This window comes from Quercus suber, unplaced genomic scaffold (assembly GCF_002906115.3).
Source record: "Quercus suber isolate HL8 unplaced genomic scaffold, Cork oak 2.0 scaffold_691, whole genome shotgun sequence".
Classification (NCBI taxonomy): Eukaryota; Viridiplantae; Streptophyta; class Magnoliopsida; order Fagales; family Fagaceae; genus Quercus; species Quercus suber.
This window is the reverse complement of record NW_027070132.1, coordinates 114,538-135,670: the sequence shown is the minus strand read 5'-3', so window position 1 is coordinate 135,670 and position 21,133 is coordinate 114,538. Positions and strand designations below refer to the sequence as shown.

The 21,133-nt window shown below is 36.6% G+C and overlaps 2 protein-coding genes across 3 annotated transcripts; one reads left to right on the top strand and one right to left on the bottom strand.

Moving 5' to 3' along the window:
* Positions 1-729: 729 nt before the first annotated feature.
* Positions 730-15,548, bottom strand: LOC111994170 (importin beta-like SAD2). Of its 2 annotated transcripts, none has more exons than XM_024026030.2 (22): positions 15,264-15,548; positions 14,870-15,005; positions 14,708-14,795; positions 14,240-14,389; positions 13,500-13,662; positions 12,856-13,040; positions 12,584-12,757; positions 11,291-11,436; positions 11,084-11,207; positions 10,765-10,945; positions 10,245-10,404; positions 10,087-10,128; positions 9,879-9,997; positions 9,599-9,797; positions 6,949-7,080; positions 6,193-6,296; positions 5,836-6,015; positions 3,568-3,707; positions 3,255-3,394; positions 2,454-2,617; positions 1,703-1,829; positions 730-1,599 (listed from the first exon to the last, which is right to left on the bottom strand). In XM_024026030.2, the coding sequence occupies exons 1-22, from the start codon at positions 15,351-15,353 to the stop codon at positions 1,439-1,441; spliced, it is 3,105 nt and encodes a 1,034-aa protein (XP_023881798.2). In that variant the 5' UTR covers positions 15,354-15,548; the 3' UTR covers positions 730-1,438. The 2 variants fall into 2 exon arrangements, with proteins under 2 accessions (XP_023881798.2, XP_023881797.2); XM_024026029.2 differs by having other exon boundaries at positions 12,584-12,772; positions 15,264-15,545.
* Positions 15,549-20,195: 4,647 nt separating this feature from the next.
* Positions 20,196-20,582, top strand: LOC136064451 (uncharacterized). Its single transcript, XM_065766207.1, has one exon. The coding sequence runs from the start codon at positions 20,196-20,198 to the stop codon at positions 20,580-20,582; it is 387 nt and encodes a 128-aa protein (XP_065622279.1).
* Positions 20,583-21,133: the final 551 nt, after the last annotated feature.

Genomic DNA, 21,133 nt, shown 5'->3' with positions numbered 1-21,133 from the left:
ACAACAGCAGCAATCAAACTTAAAAAAAAAAAAAAAAAAAAAAAAAAAAAAAAAAAAAAAAAGCTGAGAGATCGAGGAAGAAGAATCGATGGGTCTGGGTCGACGACGATCGACAGTGCGGCGCGGTGCAAAGAGCGCTGGGTTCTGGGTTCGCCGGTGCAAGATCGAAGGCGAGATCCCGATATCGAAGGCTAGATCGCGAGATCGAGCGGAGGTGATCGAAAGCGATCGCCGGGGAGATCGACGGTAGTGCGATCAAAGGCGAGATCGACGCAGTGCTCGAGGTTCGCCGGCGACGTTTCCGGCGTGTCTGGGCTCCTTGGCGCGGTGCTGGTGCTCTCTTTCTCTCTCTCCCTCTCTCTGTCTTCATGCTCTCTCTTTCTCTCTGTTTCTAGAAGTCATTTGAAGTGAAAATAATTCCGTAAATCATTTTCACCTTTGACTCACGGTCAACTAAAAATGATTTCCGAAAAATTGCTTTTTCCGGCGCAACCAAACACCCGAAAATATAGAAAACCATTTCCGGAAATGAATTTCACCCAAAACAAACGCAACCTTAGTTACATGAGCTACCAATGAACCCACTTTTGTACAACTTTAGTCACTTAAAATCATTTTCAGTTTTAGATGACCATGAACCATGAAAGAAAAGCATTCCTCCGGAAAATCCAATTCTTTAAAAAATAAAAATCGAAAACAAATAAATAGACGTTACAAGATGATGACAGATTTCCTCTCATGAATCCACATTGTATAAAGAATAAAGTGAACTGTTTTACAATCAGCAGAAAGCTACCCTCATAAGCCCTGTGCAATCAACCCAAAACTCCAAAACCCAAATAAACCAATATTTGAACCAATATCGTAGGACTCTATATACCTAACAAGAGGAGAAAAAAAAAAAAAAAAAAAAAAAAGGGAAAATTTTTGGTGGTCATACTCATACCACCCCACTTAATTGCCCATCCGCAAGAAATTGAAAGAAATATTACAGACCTGTATGCATGAAACCCCTACTGCTCTCAAGCCAAGAGAGCGGATCCTAGGGTTTCTAAACAAATAAATCCTGGAAGAGGATTTTTCAACTCAAAGAAATGGTGACCAACATGAGACAAAAGAGAAAAGGACAACAAGGCTGGTCAAGACAGGCTTATTTCTGCCATAGAATTGCCAGGCTCACCAGACAGACTACAACTTGAACCCGGGATTGAACAATGGACTAGTTCCGGATTGCACTAATCCCACACTCTGTATATCAATGGGAACTGGGACACGCAAAGCTCCAAGAACTTTAAACTTCAATGGGGCTCACCGACCTCTATGATCATTGAACCAACCAAATGCTCCCAGAGTGGCAAACAACCCTCTGTCTCTAAACCATTACCGCTTGAATGTAATAAGCAAAGCAAAATTTTAGCCCCAGCAAGACATCAAAATCTTAAGAAGCAACAGTAGCTGCTGCCTTCTCCATTCTTTCCTTTTCAATTTCCACTCTCCTCTGTTCAGCATGCTGGGCAACACCATTGGCAAGGGCCTGATAGTGAAAGTCAAGTGTCTGCGTAAGGTTCTGGAACCTCAATGGATCTGATGCTTGCAAGGCTGGATTTGAAATGAGAAACAAAAGGGGGGCACAGATCAGACAATAACATCAATACTAAGAGTTCAGTTTAAATGGGAGTAAAGGGTTACAGTTTCCACTTGCCTTTGATTGAATCCACAAAGAAAATAAAAGGGTCCACTTCATCAATGGGCGATTGCAATTCTTCATCATCACTATAGTCATCATCCGAGTCATCATCATCCGAGTCATTCGGCCGGAAAGCCTTTGCCTATGAATTCACCAAATTTCAAGTTAGAAAAGGTAATGAATAAAAAATGTAAGTACCATATTAAGAAGTAATACAACCAGCATATAGCATGACAAAAAAATACGAAATAATGCTTTAATCCATAAACACAATTCACATATCCATACAAGATTGAACTTGTGACTTTAACTCTTGTTCATAGGGAGTGCCATTTGATCCAAATATCATTGGCACAAATAACATAGATGAAAATATGATGCCAATGACTTTAGCTCAAATGACACTCCCACTTAAGAGTAAGGTGGAGAGTAAGATTGTAGGTTCAAGGTACATGTGTACCAAGAAAAAGAAAATAATTATTTTGGCTAATTAGAGAATCATGGCCATGCAATATGTCAATAGTTTGGATATTCACCTTGGAGAATATTTTGTGTCAATAATAAGAGTAAGGCAGAGGGTTTTCTTTTAAGGTTTGGCTTTCAAATGAGAGTAGAGTATTATACACCAAAGAAATCTGTTATCTAAATCACCTATACCCATTGTTCTTAAGGAAAATGACATCAAAGTCCGGAACAAAAGTGTATGTTGTTACAATTTCATAAAATAAACACCAAAGATTAATGTTAAAAGCACATAAAAATCCACCTGTTCAGCCAACTTTTGAAGTCTAATGCTGTCAGCTTCATCCCCATCCTCAGTATCAACTCCCATTTCCTTGTCAGATCCTTCGCCATCATCATCTTCATCATCAGTTTGAAAACCATCCATACCATCATCATCATCTTCAGCTTCTTCTTCCTTTGCAGCTTCTGCCCAGTAAGTATACAAGTTTAGAAATTATTTTACAAATGATAAGAGATATATCAAAACAATAACTACATATATACATTTATATCAATATATATTGTAAGCACAAAGTGGAGGGTCAGATTGTGGGTTAAAGACCCACCAGGTGTGTGTGTGTGTGTGTGTGTGTGTAACTACCAATACAACAACATCAAAGTCCCAGTCCAAAACTTAGGGTTGGTTATGGATCCTCAACAGATCAATCAGGTTGGCCACATGATTTCATCTCCACCGTTTTATCCTATACAAATTCGCACCTTGTCACCTCCTCAATTAACATGTCTTTGCTAACTACTACCAACATTATTTTAGAGTTTTCTCAACCTCTTTGAATCAAATAATTACTTTTCACTAAATGCATCAGTCACTCCCCTTTGCACAAGCTTGCAGACTCAGTGCCACTTGATGCTAATTCATGCTTGGCAAGCCTTGTGGCCTGTCATGTTGCAGTCTAGTGTAAGTGAAGGTATGTGAGTGGTGGTAGGATTGTCTGGCCTGGCAGGCTCTGTGCTTATGCATTGAATGTTGTGCATGCCCTCCCTTGTGTAATCACCAATAATATATATATATATATATATAGAGAGAGAGAGAGAGAGAGACCTGCAACTTGATCTTTGTACGCAACTAAGAGATCAAGTGCCGCCTTGAAAACACGCCCCAAAGCTTCAGCTGGCAATTGATCGGCCGGAAGCAACAGGAGTGATGTCAATCCCAAGCAGCAAACCTTCTTGTCATGTTCCCTGTAACATAAAATCATTCACATGAAATAGCCAAATCTTCCCGAAGGGTAAATGAGCTGTGGTATCAAGTTTAAACAAACTTGCAGGCTGTTGTAGAATGAAAGGGTTTGTTCTTTCCCCACAGGAGGGAATTTGTGGTACAGTAATTTGGCAAAACAAGACTGTCATTGTACCTTTTAAAATTAGCACGTACACCACTCTTCTTAACTTGTTGCAGCATCTGGAACCAAAGATTAAAGATTTCAGTCGCAACACCTAGCTTTTGTAATATACTGAGAGTCAAAGAGGCATTGTAGTAAAGAGCATCCGCAATCTGCAAAGATATATAAAAATATATATTAGAAGAATTTCACAATAAAAAACACTTTCATATATCACAAGAAATTTTGAAGCACAAGCCTAGCAAACATTAAATAAATCTGCAACTGTTAATACCCTAACAAAAACTTCATTTTGAAGTGGCATAATGACATCTTATTAACCACAGAATGCATAAACCATTATGTTATAGATTTAACATTCAAGTTTTTAGTTTAGGGAGAAGTTAAGACAGAAAATCTATCCTAGACAGGGCTCTCAACACGCTCTTCTACTAGTCAATGACAAACCAACAAAATGACAAGTCCTGAAAACCTATTCCAAACAATCTAAGTACCCAAGCTGCAAGTTTACTAGCCACTAAAAACATAGACGAGTTCAGCTTGGGTAGGTTATCTTAGCTGATAAGTCCAGCACAAACATTATTGTCATAATCAATTAATCTCAAAGGACATACAACAATTGTTCAACTCTAAAGGGAGATGAGGCAACTAGTCAAGAGTGCTATGGCATAAATATGCTTATATATTTTATTTTCCTCAGGTTGTTAAGTTATATAGAAGTTTGACTAATGAGAGGATAAACCTAAGTGTACAGGTTCAATACAAAAAAACTTCCAAAACAATGCAAAGAGACAATGCCAATTGCACCAAACAGCCATACAAATTGTGTATAAATAACAATTTCTACTCAAAGAGTGATCACTCAATGCTGTTGAAGGTATATTTTTTCTCACTCCAAACATTGTCAACAAAAAAACGCATCAATCACCTTGATAGACATCATCCATTCTAACCCCGAATATTGAAAAGAGAGACTAAAGGTCATTAGCGACCACAAAATAAAGTAGCAAATGATCAATAGACTCCCTACTACAGCTAGGCATTCAACTGTACAACACCAATCCAACTGAATGAAATTCTATTCAATTAAGTTATCAACAGTTAGAATTTTTGCCAGGCTGTTGTTCAGACGAAAAAAGCAAACTTTCTAGGAACTTTACAACTCCAAATACTCCAAGGGAATTACATACAATTAGAACCCTTTAATACATTACAAGAAGAGCGGAAATCAAATTGACTGCCATGCCTTAGCTTCAAAGGTAACCTATCAGCCCCTCATTTTCGGCATATAATAATATAAAAAGTAAAAAAAAAGAATCCACCAACTCAAGTTCCAATCGTAAAAGGCATGACTAGACATAAGATTCAAGAATTGATCCCCCCCACCATCTTTGTACACAAGATGTACACGAGCATCTTAGTCAGCAATGCTCTCAAATAAATTAGGAAATAATTCGTTGTGAACAACGCTTCTTGCCATTAATAAAACTCCATTACTTATAAAAAAAATTAAACAAATAATAATAAATAAATCTTTATGAACAATGCCCCCACACCATTCATCATGCCAAAATACACCCTTCTATCATCACCTATTGCAAACTTAAAATAGCACAGAAACCTCCCACAACCCACCATTTGATACTAAAACAAAGGCTACACCCATGAAGCCTTTTATAACAATTAAGATCCATCCACCCTCATTCACTATATTTACCCCAATGAAATGCATCCAATAGTGATTTCCTTCTTCACCAGATCTCCACAACCATTGCCTTAGCTAGCTAAAACCCCATGACAGAATGGAAACAAATCAAATTCCAATGAACCAAAAGAAATTTAAATTCATCACCTAGCCAACTCTTTAAGAAATCCCACAACTTTTCCAATCTATTTGCCACAGTTGGGGTAGTGAATAATGAGAGGAAATATGTTGGTAAACCAAAAAAAAAGAGTTAAGTCCCACACACACCTCCACACCCCCCCCCCCTCCAAAAAAAAAAGGTATAAACGAGAAAGTCTCAATGTCAAATGTCATAGAAAACAATGAAAGAAAATCACATAATATCATAAAAGCATGCTTGTCGATGACATTCTATCTAGGAATGCCATGTAAAGGGGAAAAAGCAGCAAGGTGGATTTTTTTTCCTTTTTCTTTGGTCAGAGGGTGGGTGGGGCAGTTGTTTAAAATTGCAACTCAAAAACAAAAAGCATATGAAAATAATGCACTTAAAGGACAATATGAATACTTATGAAGAGAAGCTTATGTTTGCTCCCTACCACTTGAATAAGAAGACATTTCAGGTATGACTTCTCAGCCCGACGCAACCGCTCAACTGTGGCTCTGAGATATGGCTCAACCCATTGATCCACTTGCCCTTTGCAGTTCTGGAAGAGTACTTGAATGAGCTTTGGAGCTGGCTCGATATCATTGTCCTCCATATTTTTATCTGCCATGATCTGCATAATCGAAACAACACACAGATCTTATCAGCCAGGGTGAAGGAAAGGATTAAAAAGGTAATTTAAAAGAATCAGTTCCACAAAAAATCACTTAGCCTTTTTCATTTACTTTCAAATGCTAGAACTGAACAGCTAGTAGTCAAAACAAATTTTATTAATTAAAAAGGAACTCACAGATGAAATCATACTCCAAAGGCTTTGCTGGTAATCTGGCTCTTTACAAGCGAGGAAATGTGCAGTTCCTCTGGATACGTAATTATCCAAAGGAACCAGAATATCTGAATGAAAATAGAACTAATGAGAATCAAAATATGGGGAAAGTACATGAAAAGCACTAAAAAACAGGTTCTTCACGTGAAGCTTGTTAACAAAATATACTCAATATTAATTATTGGAGGATATCTTGCACCTTAAGTGATTACTGTGTTTAAAACCGACTTCTATGCCCAAGTTTAAACAATACGGTGCAACTTAATACTCCCTCTGTCCTAGAATATTGCCGCCCCCCCCCCCCAACCCCCCATTTGCAGATGTTACAAATCCCCCCCCCCCCACCCCAACCCCCCATTTGCAGATGTTACAAAATGGATGCCCCATTTAAAAAGTGAACCGAGGATGAATTTAGAAATGCTCTAAAAAAATAAGTCCATAAATTTTCAAGGCTTAGTTAGGTGGTTTTGATTCAAGGCCTTCAAAAGCTAAAAATTATATTCCCCAAAAGTGATTAACAAAGTGGATTGTGGAACAGAGAGTAATTGATAGCGATTATATCATGAATTTTAATTAATAGGCTTCATCCCAGTCTTATGTCATGCAGTGGATAAAATGTTGATTTCAGATATTTAACGATTACAATAGTGCGCAAAATAATAATAATAATAATTCCCTACAATTTCTAACCAAGTACACAATCAGTAGAGAGAACCATACTTGGAAAGTAGTCAATAGCAAAGTCTGCCAATGCTTCCATCATCAATGGCCACAGACTCCACATGTCCATAGAAATTGTTGGAGAAAAGAAAGTCATATATGACACAATTTCCAAAACTTCTTCAAAAACCTCTGCACAGATACATCAGAAAGGGGTATTTGAGTGTTAAATTCAACAATGAACTTTAAAATAAATTTTTTTTTAAAAGGCAACTATCTTGTGAGTATAGAGATCAGAGATTTAACCCTAAAAGTCTTTGATACCAGTAACTAATTAAAAAGATAAAAGCATTAAACAGGTAAATTTTGCATCCTCTTTTGAGTTTCAATGAGCACAAAAGCTGCTAAGAGCCTCAAAAGAACCATAGATGTACTGCTCATGTGACTCCAAAATAGGCCACTTTAAGTGACAAAAATGGCGGAACATGGTGCACTGTATTGTAGATGTTTTATAACAATAACAGATAAACCAAAAGGGCAGGCAGACCAAAGTATGTAAACTCAAACTGAGGAAGAACTACCAGTGACCTGGCTGGAAACAAAACCTAACAACTCAGAGAGGAAGGAGACCTCCAAAAGGTATAACTTGAATCTTCAAGGACTTTCACTGCCAGAACTATGCTAACATTCTGCTAAGTAATTTAATCACAACATTGCAGAAAAACAAACATTACCAATGCAAAGCTGCCAATCATCTTACTTCAACTATATCCACTGTTGTCAATCTACTCGAATGTCAACTTTACGTCCACACTGACTTATTGACTTATTGGTCAAACACTCTTTCTACACTGTTTCTCTGCTCATTTCGCCCAACTTCTATCTTAAATGTAAGGTGTAAACAGGCACTCAGCAATATCCAGTGGGCAATGTCAGGTTTGGGGTCAAACCGACAACTGACCCAATTATGGTGGGTCTGGGATCAAATGACCTGTTCGCAACCACAGGAATACAGGTCATCAACTGCCATGACAGCTAAATCGGTCAAAACCTCCTTAAACTTGGAGGCATCAACAAGGCAAAGCTGAGATTTCCAATCAAGATCTCGCAAAATTGTTCGTAACCTCGCCACATCTGGGAGAGATTTCAACAAATCGACCACTCGTGAAGAAAAATGGCAGAGATCAGCAAATAGAGAAGAAAGAGAATGGTGACTGTCGGTCAGATTCATTGGAGTCGGATTTCAGGCAAGAACTGCCACTCAACCCAAGATGTTCGGGTTTTCTATTCAAAGAACTGCCGTAGACCACCATATTGGTAGAATTGGACAGCTCCATCGGGTCCAAGTCAGGGCTGGACAACCCTACATGCTTTAATAGGTTGAGTCATGAGTGGTCTAATGATAAATCAATTTATAGTTTGGACTTTATTAAGTTTTGGTTATTTTGTAATGTAGGGCAGATCCATAGTGTTCTGCAAAGCATATGAATTGAGTGGCTTCTAAAATTTCTAGGAGTACCAACTATCTCAGGATTATTTTCATCAAGTCCAAGTTAATCTTTTGGTGCTTCTGGGATTAATCTTCTTTAGTTTTCCAGATTTTGATAAGGGGTATTCAAGTATTTTGGTTATTGAAGGCATACATCCCAAGTGCTTCTTTTTGTGTTTATCACTATCAAATGTGTTGTTCCAAGGAAAACACATTGTCTTTCCTTCCAGTGTTTAAGACAAAGGATTTTAAAAAAATTATAAAAAATTATAAATAAAAAAAAAAAGGAGTTTAGGATTTTTATGGGTGCAAAATAGAGAAACATTTATTTAACTTCAGGAAAGGCCAAAGGATGAGCAGCTTAAGGCTTATAACCATAGAAACCAGTTTAACTTAGTAACAAAATTCTCGACCTTAAATTGTTTCTCTTTAATTCTTTATTTCATTGGTTGCTAGCTTTGGAAACCTTTTCTTTTACTTCTCTCCATGAGATTGACCATTGTACTTTGACAACTTGATTGTGTGCCCATTGTATACTTTCTGTGTACTTAGGATTTTCATTTCTTAAATGAAGTTATGTTACTTATAAAAAAAAATTAGTAATAAAAATACAAGCACGTCCAGGACAAGGCATGTTTAACAAATGAGCCAAATGTAAGCAAGACAAAGTTCCACTTGCCTAGGCTAGCAAAATCAGGCTCATGCAGGCTTATGAACAGGTGAAGGAGCTTGAGAAAAATATCTGTAAACAGGTTTGTATAGGCTTGCGCACGCGCAAAAAAAAAAAAGCCTCATCATGGGAAGAGATGCTAGCTACCCAAGGAAAAATGACTTCAAAATTATTGTGTCCACACTTGGAAGATACCGATTCAATTTTACATGTGAAGGCATAAGGACAGGGTACTGAAACGCTTTACGTACCCATACAAAATAGCAGTAATACCAATCCTTTAAACAATTGTCAACCAAAAACACTCAAGAAGGTAAAGAATCCAATGTTAACATGAAGCCAACTGAAGTTCCAAAAAGCCTACTGACTAGCATAAACAGAAAACATAACACAAAATCAAACTAGATACCCTTGAGAGTTATTGATAACAATATATACAAGGACCACCCAATCCTCTTTAGCAGCAAAAATTTTTCAGGAAATAAAAAGATTCGGAAAAGAATAGAAACAATGTAAAAAAATGAGCCAAATTGAAGCGTTAGAATAAATACCTTGGCCATCACTTGATAACATTCTACGCATTATTGGGAGCAAAGTTGGCTCAACTTGGACAAAAAGGTGAGGAAGCCTGCTCACTGATTCAAGAATTGTGCTAATGGCACGCAAACAGCCAACTGCAGCCAAAGCACCAGGATCATCAGCTTCGTCTTCAGCTTCAGCCGTGTTCATACACCTCCAAAATGCAGCCGCCTGAATATTTATTATAAAAAAAATTGTCAAGCACTTCGGAATATATGTGTAAAATCAAATAAAAGTGGAGGCAAACAGTACCAAATTCTGACATAACCCAAGAGCATAAGGTGCCATCTCCTCCCCAAACTTGTCCACTATAGTCTCCAAAGTAAATACAAGGTCCTCATTCTCAACCTCATTCATAAGTTTAAAGAACTCTGGATGGAAGAAAATACATATATTTATAGAACTCATTGAATAATTTGCTTAGTTAGCAGAATTTTGCAAAGTTTCACAAGGCACATACCATCAAGGAGTTGAGGAAGAATTGGACGGATTTCATTCAAATCTGCATTGTAAACAAAATGAAATCACTGTCAAGATAACCAACATCTATGCTAATGGAAAAATAAACATTAAGAAACACAGAAAAACATTCACACACACAGTGTAGCATATATATACCTCTGCAAGCTTCAACAAAAGAACGCAATGCAAAAACAGAATCAACACGAACAGGAAGTTCTGAATCTCGCATCCCAGATACAACACTGTGCAAGGCTTTAAGGAAATTGTTCTGGTCCGCAAAGTTTATATGGGCATACTGTCCTGCAACCCATGCGGCCTAACACCCAGAATATTCAGGAGAATAAGCTAGTATCAAAAGGCAGAAAAATAAAAATTTACTGAAAATAAACGCAATGCTAAACTGACTAGTATAGCAAAAATAATCAAATGTAATTTGTCAACCTCCTGGCAAAAGGCAGCAAAATAACTATTTATTAAAAATAAAAATTATCATTAAATTTAAAGTACAATAAAGTTGAGATGCACCACTTGCTACAGTCCTAAAATCAGAGTTTGAAAAGAAAAGAGGCGAACAGTAGAGTTTTAAACTATCAAAACACACTACAACATCAAATCCAATGACTAGCCAAATTTGATAATAATAAATAAGCAGAAAAGAAATTTTAGACCAACAAACCTTGGCCCTAAGATGCCCAACAGGACTATTGAACTCAGGGAAAACATGTTGCACTAACATAGGCTCAAGTTGGGACTTATAAGGTTCAGTTTGCTTCAATTTATCACAAAGAGCTCCGATAGCAAGAAGAGCACCATCTTTCTGTCTGTAGGGTTTGTACTCTACTGGTGCTTCATCATAACTGGAAGAGAAAATAATACAAGAAACAAAAACAAGACCATTAGAGCACCCATTATGTGATACACACATTGTAGGCCATAAGATAAAAATATAGATACAAATGTACATACATACATATATATATATATGCAATATGTACCTCTTAAAAATTCCCACGATAAATTGAATAAACTTGTGAAGATTTTCTTTTCCACGCTTTCTAACCAACTCACTAACAAAATCCATGGCAGCAGTCCTCGGACTGTATAAATCTTCAATGATATCTGCAGCAAACCCAGAGAAGTCCTAAATTGCCTAAACCAGTCCAGGGTCTTTAAAGAAATAAATTCAGATCAAAACGCCATACCATAGCCCTTCCTCACATACTCATGTGGGTCTTCATCCCAAAGTTTTTGATCATTGTCATTGAAGCACATAAGGGGGAACACTATCTCAAAAAGAAGACTATCAAGTCGGGATTGGAGCAGAGTATACATGGTATTCTTTGAGATACTGCATATATAATAATAAATAAAAAAAGAGCGTTATAAATGTTCTTGGCATAATAAACACTTAAAATTGAGTTTTAAAGAAAATGCATATGTTATATATATAACTAGAGTTTTGATTTTTGAAAATATGCTGGCAGCTCTATTCCCCTAGGGTTCAAATTACTAAAGAACTTTCAATGAAGCACATACACAACTCTTGATAATACCATGTTGTAATTCAGTTAAAACTTTACAAATTCACCAATAAACTTATGTAATTATTTTTTCTTTTTTTGGAAAATATTGACAGCAACATTTAAGGATTTTTGCAGTCACAACCTAGTCTTAGCAATATTGAGCATGCCTTATTTTGCCATATATTCTCCAAGATCTTTCTGCATCCAGATCTTAATTCAAATGTACACTGGTAACAACTCCAAGGACACATTGGCAAATAAGATATTCCTTCTCTACCCTTAAAACAAGACTCAAATGAAAAATAAAAGTCACATATATATATATATATAGAGAGAGAGAGAGAGAGGAGGAGGAAGATGCCAGGCCCAAATAGTAAAAATGGTCTAAATCTCATTGAATTTAAATTCCATATGATACTTCCAATTCTTTATTCTATCCATCTCAAAATAGCATACCCTTTGTAGTTGGCATGAATAATTATTTAAGTTTAGGTGTAACAATGCTCTTAGCTTTGAAGTGTGGTGTAAGATGAACTGGTCCTCAATGAGCCTTACAAATCTACGATCATATCATTCTTAACAAATCAGAAAACAATAAATGATATTCACTTTTTCTAATAAACACAACTAAACAGCTGATGCTACTGGTGAGTAGATTGATTAAACCACAAAACAAATAAAAGAAAAGGATAAAAAGGACTTTGATCTTCTTTTTTTGGATAGATAAGTAGGAGGGGGGGGGGGGGGGGGTGGGGGGGGGAAGTAGTTAGATCTATGACAATTTTATCTCATTTTTTTGGATAATGCAGGGAACCCTTTTTAAAGAATAGCCCTTTCAACTTGCCTCTAGATAGTAAACCCTATGGGCAACTAACTCCACCTACCAAAACCAGCTGCGGGGTAATCCAGGAGCATTTACCCCTGACGAGCTATGACAATTTTATCTTGAAAAAACGAAAAATATAAAATCACCTGTTGCTTAGGTACTGAAGAATAAGGTTGATAACTCTGTCAGGTAAATAGCCACCAACACGAATCACATTCAGCAAATTTATGTGACACTCCAAGATCTTTCCAGCATAGTTCTTCTGAAACATTTGAGCAAAAGCTTTGTTTTCTGGGTTTTGAAGTTTCAAATCTCCAAACCTGAGTAAAATAAGACTTTAAATGGCAATGAAAAGTCAAAATGCCTCTTGCAGCAAGCCTCATAGTTATTTTAAAATGTTTCAAATATAGGAAAATACCGAGTGTACAGCCTATTTAAAATGTGAATCGTCCATTTCTTGACCTTCCACCATCCCCATGATTTCCTAAGCTCGGGATCAGCAGGCTGCCCTTCCAAGGGAACGGGACTCTCCAACATATTTAAGAAAAGAATCATCCACGCATTGAACACATTTGGATCAAATAGCTGCTTTGGAATCTCCAACTGAAAGAACAAACAACAAACCCAAATGATATATTAAAGTCATCTTCTGAATTAAGAAATCAGTCATGCTCAATTTGGACATGAAAGAGGAAGAAAAAGATGACAAGAAGGTAAAAAGTTCCTCTTTCTCCAAGACTTTTCCAAAACAAAAACAAACAAAAAGGTGGACTAAAGCTCTCTTCAGCTTTTTCTATTTCTTTTATCCGTTAATTTGCTCTTAATTAGACAGTAATTTGAAAGGTAGAGGACTATTTGGAATTTTAAGTGATGTCAACTTTAAACTTTCCAAGATATACATATAGTTACTTGGATAATAGTTCAGGATATATATTTGCAATTTATCCAAAATGAATTTAAGCTTAATATGAAATGGCAACATTGATAACCAATTAAAACACCACCAAGAATGAAAACCCATGTATAAAGGTAGACTGCAAAACTCTCAGTCTAAGCACGTACATATATGGATGACCAAAATATTTTACAAATAAGCTTGATCAGATCTGCTACATCCAATGGTGGGTTGACAATCTGGACAAGCCTGTTGAATATATTGAGCAGATGAGGGAATGTCTCCTCAACAATGTGATAAACCGGTGTTCTCTCCTCATCAGATTTAAACCTATAAAAGAATGGAACGCATTTCAGAAAACAAAGTAAGCACATATCTTGCAAACAAGAGAAAAGATTCTACATGAAAAAATATTTATTATGCGGTAAGAGTACCCCATCAATCAGAAATGTATGAGTAAATAGCATTACTGAAGACATCAATACACAAAAAAAACATAGGATAGGATGGTAAATACATGGGAACATATAGAGGATGCTTAATGATGCATGAATAGCATTTGGTACAAGGATGTTGAATCAGATAACTTAAAGTTTAAGTAATACAGAAAGGGTAAGAGAGAAAAAGAAGTGATGACAACAGTGCAAAATCACTTTAGTATACTCCTGGTTGGTTGAATCAGAAGGCAAGTCCTTTAGGACTGAAACCGTGAAGGTGAGAGAGTAACCACAGCCATGCTCTCATATGCTTTCAAACAAAGTAGGCTTTATTTTTCACTAACCATTACATACTTTTAAGAGAACATTATTTGGTTTGCATAATCTCAACTATCAATTGAACTTATGTAATTTAAATTATGAACAAGGAAAAAACTTTACCAAAAGCAGGATAAGATATATAAACTTACTCGTATTTTCTAGCAAGAATCCGCAACACATACAAAGCTCCATGGACTTGTTGATCTTGTAAGTTATGCTTCACCCAGTCCAGAAGGCGTGGCCACTGTTCGGGGTAATCAGAATTAATAAGCGTCTTGAGGCATTCACCTAGCTGTGCCCTATACAACATGACATTTCAAGTTATTTCACATTAGAAATAAGAATGACGCTTGCGTATTACCAAGAATATCATAAACTCCATAGCATGTCTTACAAACACATGAACACACACTAACAACAACAAAGACAAACACGCGAGGTTTTGTATGGTTAAGAACAACAAATGGCAAGAGGGTTTTTCCCCCAAATCATCACAAGAGGGTATTTGCAATGCAAGCACGCACAGACATGCATAACTAGAAGTATCCATCCATTAGAAACATATGCCACTACAACTAATAAAACAGTAATAGTTCCAAAAATAAAATAAAATTTACCTCAACAGAGGAGGAAGTTGGGTTACAAACACTAGAATATGATCCCTCACCATGTCTTTATCAGCCGGCAAAATCTTGTGCTGCTCATCTACATCAAGCCCAAACTGAACGATTAGAGACCAAAAATTTAGCAACAGATTAATTCTTTAAAATCCCGCATACCCGGATCGTGAGGCGCCCAGTTCTTCGCGATGAAGTTCTTGAAATGAATGCTAGCGGCTTGGCGCACCGCCATGTCACAATTATTGTCCACAATGATTTGCAATAGCCTCACCAAATGCTGAGGCGTATATTGAAACTGCCATTTCCAAACACCATCAATCATTCTTCAATATTTTTTTTTTCAATTCCAATTACCAATTACAATTACAACACAAACCAAAAATCAACCAAACAAGAAATGATCTTAATCTCCAAGAAACTAAAATTTTCCAAGCAAGTACCAAAGTGTAGGTATTGAATTACACATAATCGAACAAGAACAAAGCATAATTCTGATTTTAGCGAAATCAAAACAAAAAAGAAAAATTCCGAAAATACGAATTGATTGAAAAACCTGATTGAGGCTTTGCTCGGCGGCTTTACGTTCATCGGGATTGGGGCTCAGAGCAGCTTGGAGAATCACAGCGAGGCTTGGAAGATCCATTTCCGAATCAAAGGAAAGAAAATCGACGATCGAGATTGATCTGAATCTAAACCCCTTTGTGCTATGAATCTCTTTCTTTCTCTCTCTAGGGTTTAGAATCAGAGAGAGAGAGAATGCGTGTTTTTTTGTGTGTGTGTGTGGTTTTGAGTTTTGCGGAGAGAGACAGCAAATTGAAACAATGGTGGCTCTATTTAAAGCAACTAGGGTTTACGGTTGCTTTTAAAGTTTTTAAGTTTCAACCAAAATAACATACACTCTATTTTAGACTCTTAAAGCATAATTCTGATTTTAGCGAAATCAAAACAAAAAAGAAAAATTCCGAAAATACGAATTGATTGAAAAACCTGATTGAGGCTTTGCTCGGCGGCTTTACGTTCATCGGGATTGGGGCTCAGAGCAGCTTGGAGAATCACAGCGAGGCTTGGAAGATCCATTTCCGAATCAAAGGAAAGAAAATCGACGATCGAGATTGATCTGAATCTAAACCCCTTTGTGCTATGAATCTCTTTCTTTCTCTCTCTAGGGTTTAGAATCAGAGAGAGAGAGAATGCGTGTTTTTTTGTGTGTGTGTGTGGTTTTGAGTTTTGCGGAGAGAGACAGCAAATTGAAACAATGGTGGCTCTATTTAAAGCAACTAGGGTTTACGGTTGCTTTTAAAGTTTTTAAGTTTCAACCAAAATAACATACACTCTATTTTAGACTCTTGTTGACTCGGACACATACAATTTGGGGGTGTTTGGTAACGGGGATGAAGTCAACCGGGTTTGGAATATGCAGGTGTTTAATTTAGGATATGTTTGGCATTGGCTTAAAAAATCTTTTTTTTTTACTATTTAGCTTATTTTTTGCTACTATTCATAGATTCCATTGCACTTTTTGATACTATTCATGAGTTCTACTATACTATTTCAACCATATTTTAGCTTCATCTATAATACTTTCAGCAAAAAAAATTTCAATTTAGGGTTTTGAGTTTAGTTGTTAATTTTATTTTTCAATTTTTTAAATTAAAAAAAAGTAATGTTACAGTCATAAACTATGTTACAATATTTTTACAGACTATTGATGTGACAAACTTTTTATTGATTTTCATCTAGATCTACCATTAACATCACATTTTTTATAAAAATCTAGCATTACTCACTAAAAAAACTCAATCAATGATTGAATTTTTTTTTTTTTAATGGCAGTTGATGAAGAGCCTTAATGGTATAAAACTTAAAGAGTAATGCTACAGTCACAAACTATTTTAAAATATTTTTACAAATTGTTAATATGACCAACTTTTTAATGGTTTTCATCTAGGCGCACCATTAACATCACTTTTTCATTAACCAATAAATCACCCACCACATCAGCAGTTTATAAAAAAAATTATATTTATAGCATTACTCAAACTTAAAACTCACATAATTGAAATAAAAAGAAGCAAAATTGTAGGGATAAAATGAATTTGGTTAAAACTTGCATTTTATCCTTTTAAATACAAAAAATATTATGTCTACAATATTTTCACAATAAATTCTAAATAGCAAGTTATTATAGACTGTTATTGGTAAAAAAAAAAAATTAGTAATAAATTTAAATTAATAACTTGTAATAACATGTCACTTAAAGATGTAGTGAAAATGTTATATATACAGGAAGACCGAGAGTAACTTTTGGCACTGGGTTTTCGGTTGGTACGGGTGCGAATGACGTTAAAAAGGCATATCTGCCGCACGTTCGCTCTCCAGGCTGTCTTGTAGCAGACTAGGGATGTCCCATTATGACATTACGCATTATGCATTGTCTAATCCTCCATGTACTATGTGCTGTTTGACACCTAGCTATGATTGCTAAATTTATGATTTTCCTTAACCAGGTAGTCTAAAAAAATCTCATTATCTTTTTTTTTAACACTTAAAAATATAAAAATCCTATAAAATATAAAATATAAAAATCAATTCTCATAAAAAATATATATATATATTTATTTGGAGTAACAAGAGACCTGGATAAGCAAATACCAAAATTCGACTTTATAAGGAGTGGCACAATGAATGGTTGGAGAAATTTCAGATGAGCAAACTTATACATTTGTCTACACATGCCTCAGACCACTTACCCATTATGCTTCATGTTCAGACTTATGTTCAGGCAAGGCAGAAACGGGAAAGAAGCTTTAAGTTTGAAGAATCTTGGCTGCTTAGTAGTGAATGTGAAATGGTAGTGCGGAAGCTTGGGAAGAGTAGGTGAGGAAGGGCACGGGTTGGCATCTGTCCAGGAAAAGATTAAATTATATGGTGCTGAGCTACTGGCTTGGGGTTCTTCATCCATTATCCGAATACTAGAGCTATTAAAGATCTCCAAAAGAAGCTGGATTCTTTAAATGAAGCGAGCCTACAGAGGCTACCAAGCTAAATACCTGGAAGTGAGCAAAAAGATGGATGAACTGTTACAAAAACAGGAAATCTTTTGGGCCCAGAGGCTAGAATAAGTTGGTTGAAACATGGAGACAAAAACACGAATTTTTTCATGCTAAAGCCACTCAGAGGAGAAATAAAAATCACATTAGGGTGAGATGAAGTTAGATTGGAGGAGTGTGAGGCTAGATATGCTAGTTCTAAATGCAGTTCAAAACAAAAATAACTGATGAGATGCAGGAGTTTCTATCCAGTGAGTATACTGCTGAAGAAGTCAAGGCGGCACTATTCCAAATGGGACCAACAAAAGCTCTGGCCTGATGGTATGAATGCTTTATTTTATCAAAAATTTGGCATGTTTGGGTGATACTGTAGTTCTAGTTGTCTTGGATTTTTTAAATAATGGGAGTATGTTACCTGAAATTAATCATACTAACATTGTGCTTATCCCTAAAATCAGAAATCCTTGAAAATGTCTGATTTTAGACCGATAAGCCTGTCTAATATGATTTACAAAATTATTTCAAAGTATTGGCAAACAGATTGAAACAGGTACTCCCTTAAATTATCTCACCCACTCAAAGTGCATTTATACCGGGGAGGCTGATCACAGACAATGTATTAGTGGCCTTTGAGACATTCCATACCATGCATTCAAGACAGAAGGGGAAGAAGGGATCCTTAGCATTGTAGTTAGATATCACAAGGCATATGACAGGGTTGAGTGGCATTTTTTGCAAAGTATTATGGAAAAGATGGGCTTTCCTGCTACTTGGATAGAAAGGGTGATGAGTTGTGTTTTGACACCATCCTTTTCTATTCTGGTGAATGGGAAAGCTTATGGTATGATACACCCTCCAGAGGAATAAGGCAAGGAGATCCTTTGTCGCCAATTTATTCTTGTTATGTGCTGAGGGATTCACTACATTGCTGGACCAAGCAGAATCAAAGGGAGGATTAAAGGAGTATCCATTTGTAAAGGGGCACCTAAAGTCACTAATCTATGTTTGCAATGATTCTTTGCTCTTTTGCCAGGCAACTCAGGCTGAGGGGGAAACTATAGCACAGATCCTCCAAACTTATGAAAGAGCTTCAGGGCAGAGTAAAACTTATAAAAGTCATAGCCTACTTCAATAGCAATACTTCAGAAAGCCAGAAACAACTATATTGGGGAGTTTGGGAGTTAAGGTGGTAAATAAAATTGAGACCTATCTTGGTTACCAACTTTGGTTGGGCGGGCTAAGTATCACACATTCTCTTATTTGAGGGACAGAATATGGAAGAAGCTTCAAGGGTGGAAGGGCTTGATTTTGTCTAAAGCTGGTAAAGAAATTCTAATCAAGGCGGTGGCACAATCCATACCAACATATACAATGAGTGTGTTTCAACTCCCATTGAAATTATGTGATGAACTGGATGCTCCGTGTGCAAAGTATTGGTGGGGCCAGGCGGGAAGTGAACGAAAGATTCATTGGCGAAGTTGGAATAAACTGACAGCTTCAAAAAAAGAGGGAGGAATGGGCTTTTGAGACCTAAGAGCTTTTAACCTTGCCATGTTAGCTAAGCAAGGATGGAGAATGATCTAAGGCAATGATTCTCTACTTTATAAATGTTTCAAAGCATGGTATTTTCCCCATTCTTCTTTCCTTGAAGCAAAAGTTTCTCCAAACTGCTCTTATGTTTGGAGAAGTTTAATAGCTGCACAACCCATACTATTATCTGGACATTGTTGGCGGGTAGGAAATGGCCTCTCAATTAATGTTCTCAAAGATAAGTGGATACCCAATTATCCATCTAATAGCATATTACATCCGGTTCATGATGATGTGGAGGGAATGAGGGTGGCTGATTTAATTAATCCAATCTGCATATTTGGAGGACTAAAGAAATTATGGCTAAGTTTCACAGGGAGGAGGCAGAAGCTATTTGCCAAATTCCATTGAGCCGTAGAGACATTAATGATACTATCATCTGGCTGCCCAATTCTAAGGGAGAGTTTAGCGTCAAATCGAAGTATCATGTGGCTCGAAATCTAGGGATCAGACAGGAACGTCAAGGGGCTGTGCTGAATGGAAAGTGTGGGCTGCAATTTGGAAGCTAAAACTTCCAAACAAAATTAAAATCTTCGGATGGCGGGCCTATCATGAAATATTACCAACAGCGGGAATCTGTTCAAGAGGAAAATAGTTCAGGAAAATATGTGCCAATTATGCATGAGGGAGGAGGAATCAACAGTCCATACCTTATGGAATTGGCGGTCCAGGATATTTGGTATGGCACCATTCGAAAGTTGTAGAAGACCAGGCACGGGCAACAAGACATGAAGCAACTAATGACAGATTTATTGGAGCGGTTAACGTCGGATGAGATGGACTTGTTCTGGGCATAGGCATGGATTATCTGGAGTCAAAGAAATGGTGTAGTTCATGGAGGAAGAATGAAGGATCCAAGTTGCTTAAACAAAAGGGCTGAGGAGTATGTTGCTGAATTTAAACAGGTCCGAAATAACCTCTCTATTTTGACTCGGCAGCAACAAAGTGGAGACGTGTGGCAACCTCCCTCACATTTGGAGTACAAACTGAACTTTGATGCAGCGATTTTTTCAGGCTTAGACAGATCAAGTTTTGGTGCTATAATCCGGAACGACAAGGGTGAAGTGATGGCTGCTATGTCCGTAAGTGGTCAGAGGGTGAGCACAAGTGATGAAGCTGAATTACTTGCTTGTCGAAGAGCCATTGAGTTCGCCGTGGATGCTGGGTTCTCTGGGTTGACTATTGAGGGAGATAATTGCAATGTGCTTCAATCCATCTCTTCTTCCTCATAAAACTTTTCATTGCTTGGGAATGTTGTTAGTGGTATAAGACACTTGTTGTGGGGTTACAATGGGCTAAAGTTTCTCATGTTAGGAGAGGAGCAAATAAGGTAGCTCATGCATTAGCTCAATATGCTAGAAATTCTTAGATTTGGATTTGTTTTGGATGGAGGATGCTCCCCCACCAGCCTTAGAAGCTTTGTATCATGACTCTTTATCATTATAATTGTATGATTTTCCCCTTCAAAAAAAAAAAAAAAGATTGTAAACATGCTATAAAAAAATTTGTATCCATAGCATTACTCTACTTAAAAATCACATTTGGCTAATACAAGATATTATTAAGACTTTTCAAAAATAAACTCGTTCTAAGCACAAACAATACTTATGGTCCGTTCGGGATTAGATTATAAGCTAGTTTTTAACTTTTTTTTGTTATACTTTCAGCAAAACATCAATCAACTTCTTTTATTTCGTTCCTAAAAAAAAAAGTTAAAAAAAAAACTTATTTTATTTAGCTTTTAGCTTTTATCAATGATACTTTCAGTATATAAAAAAATTAT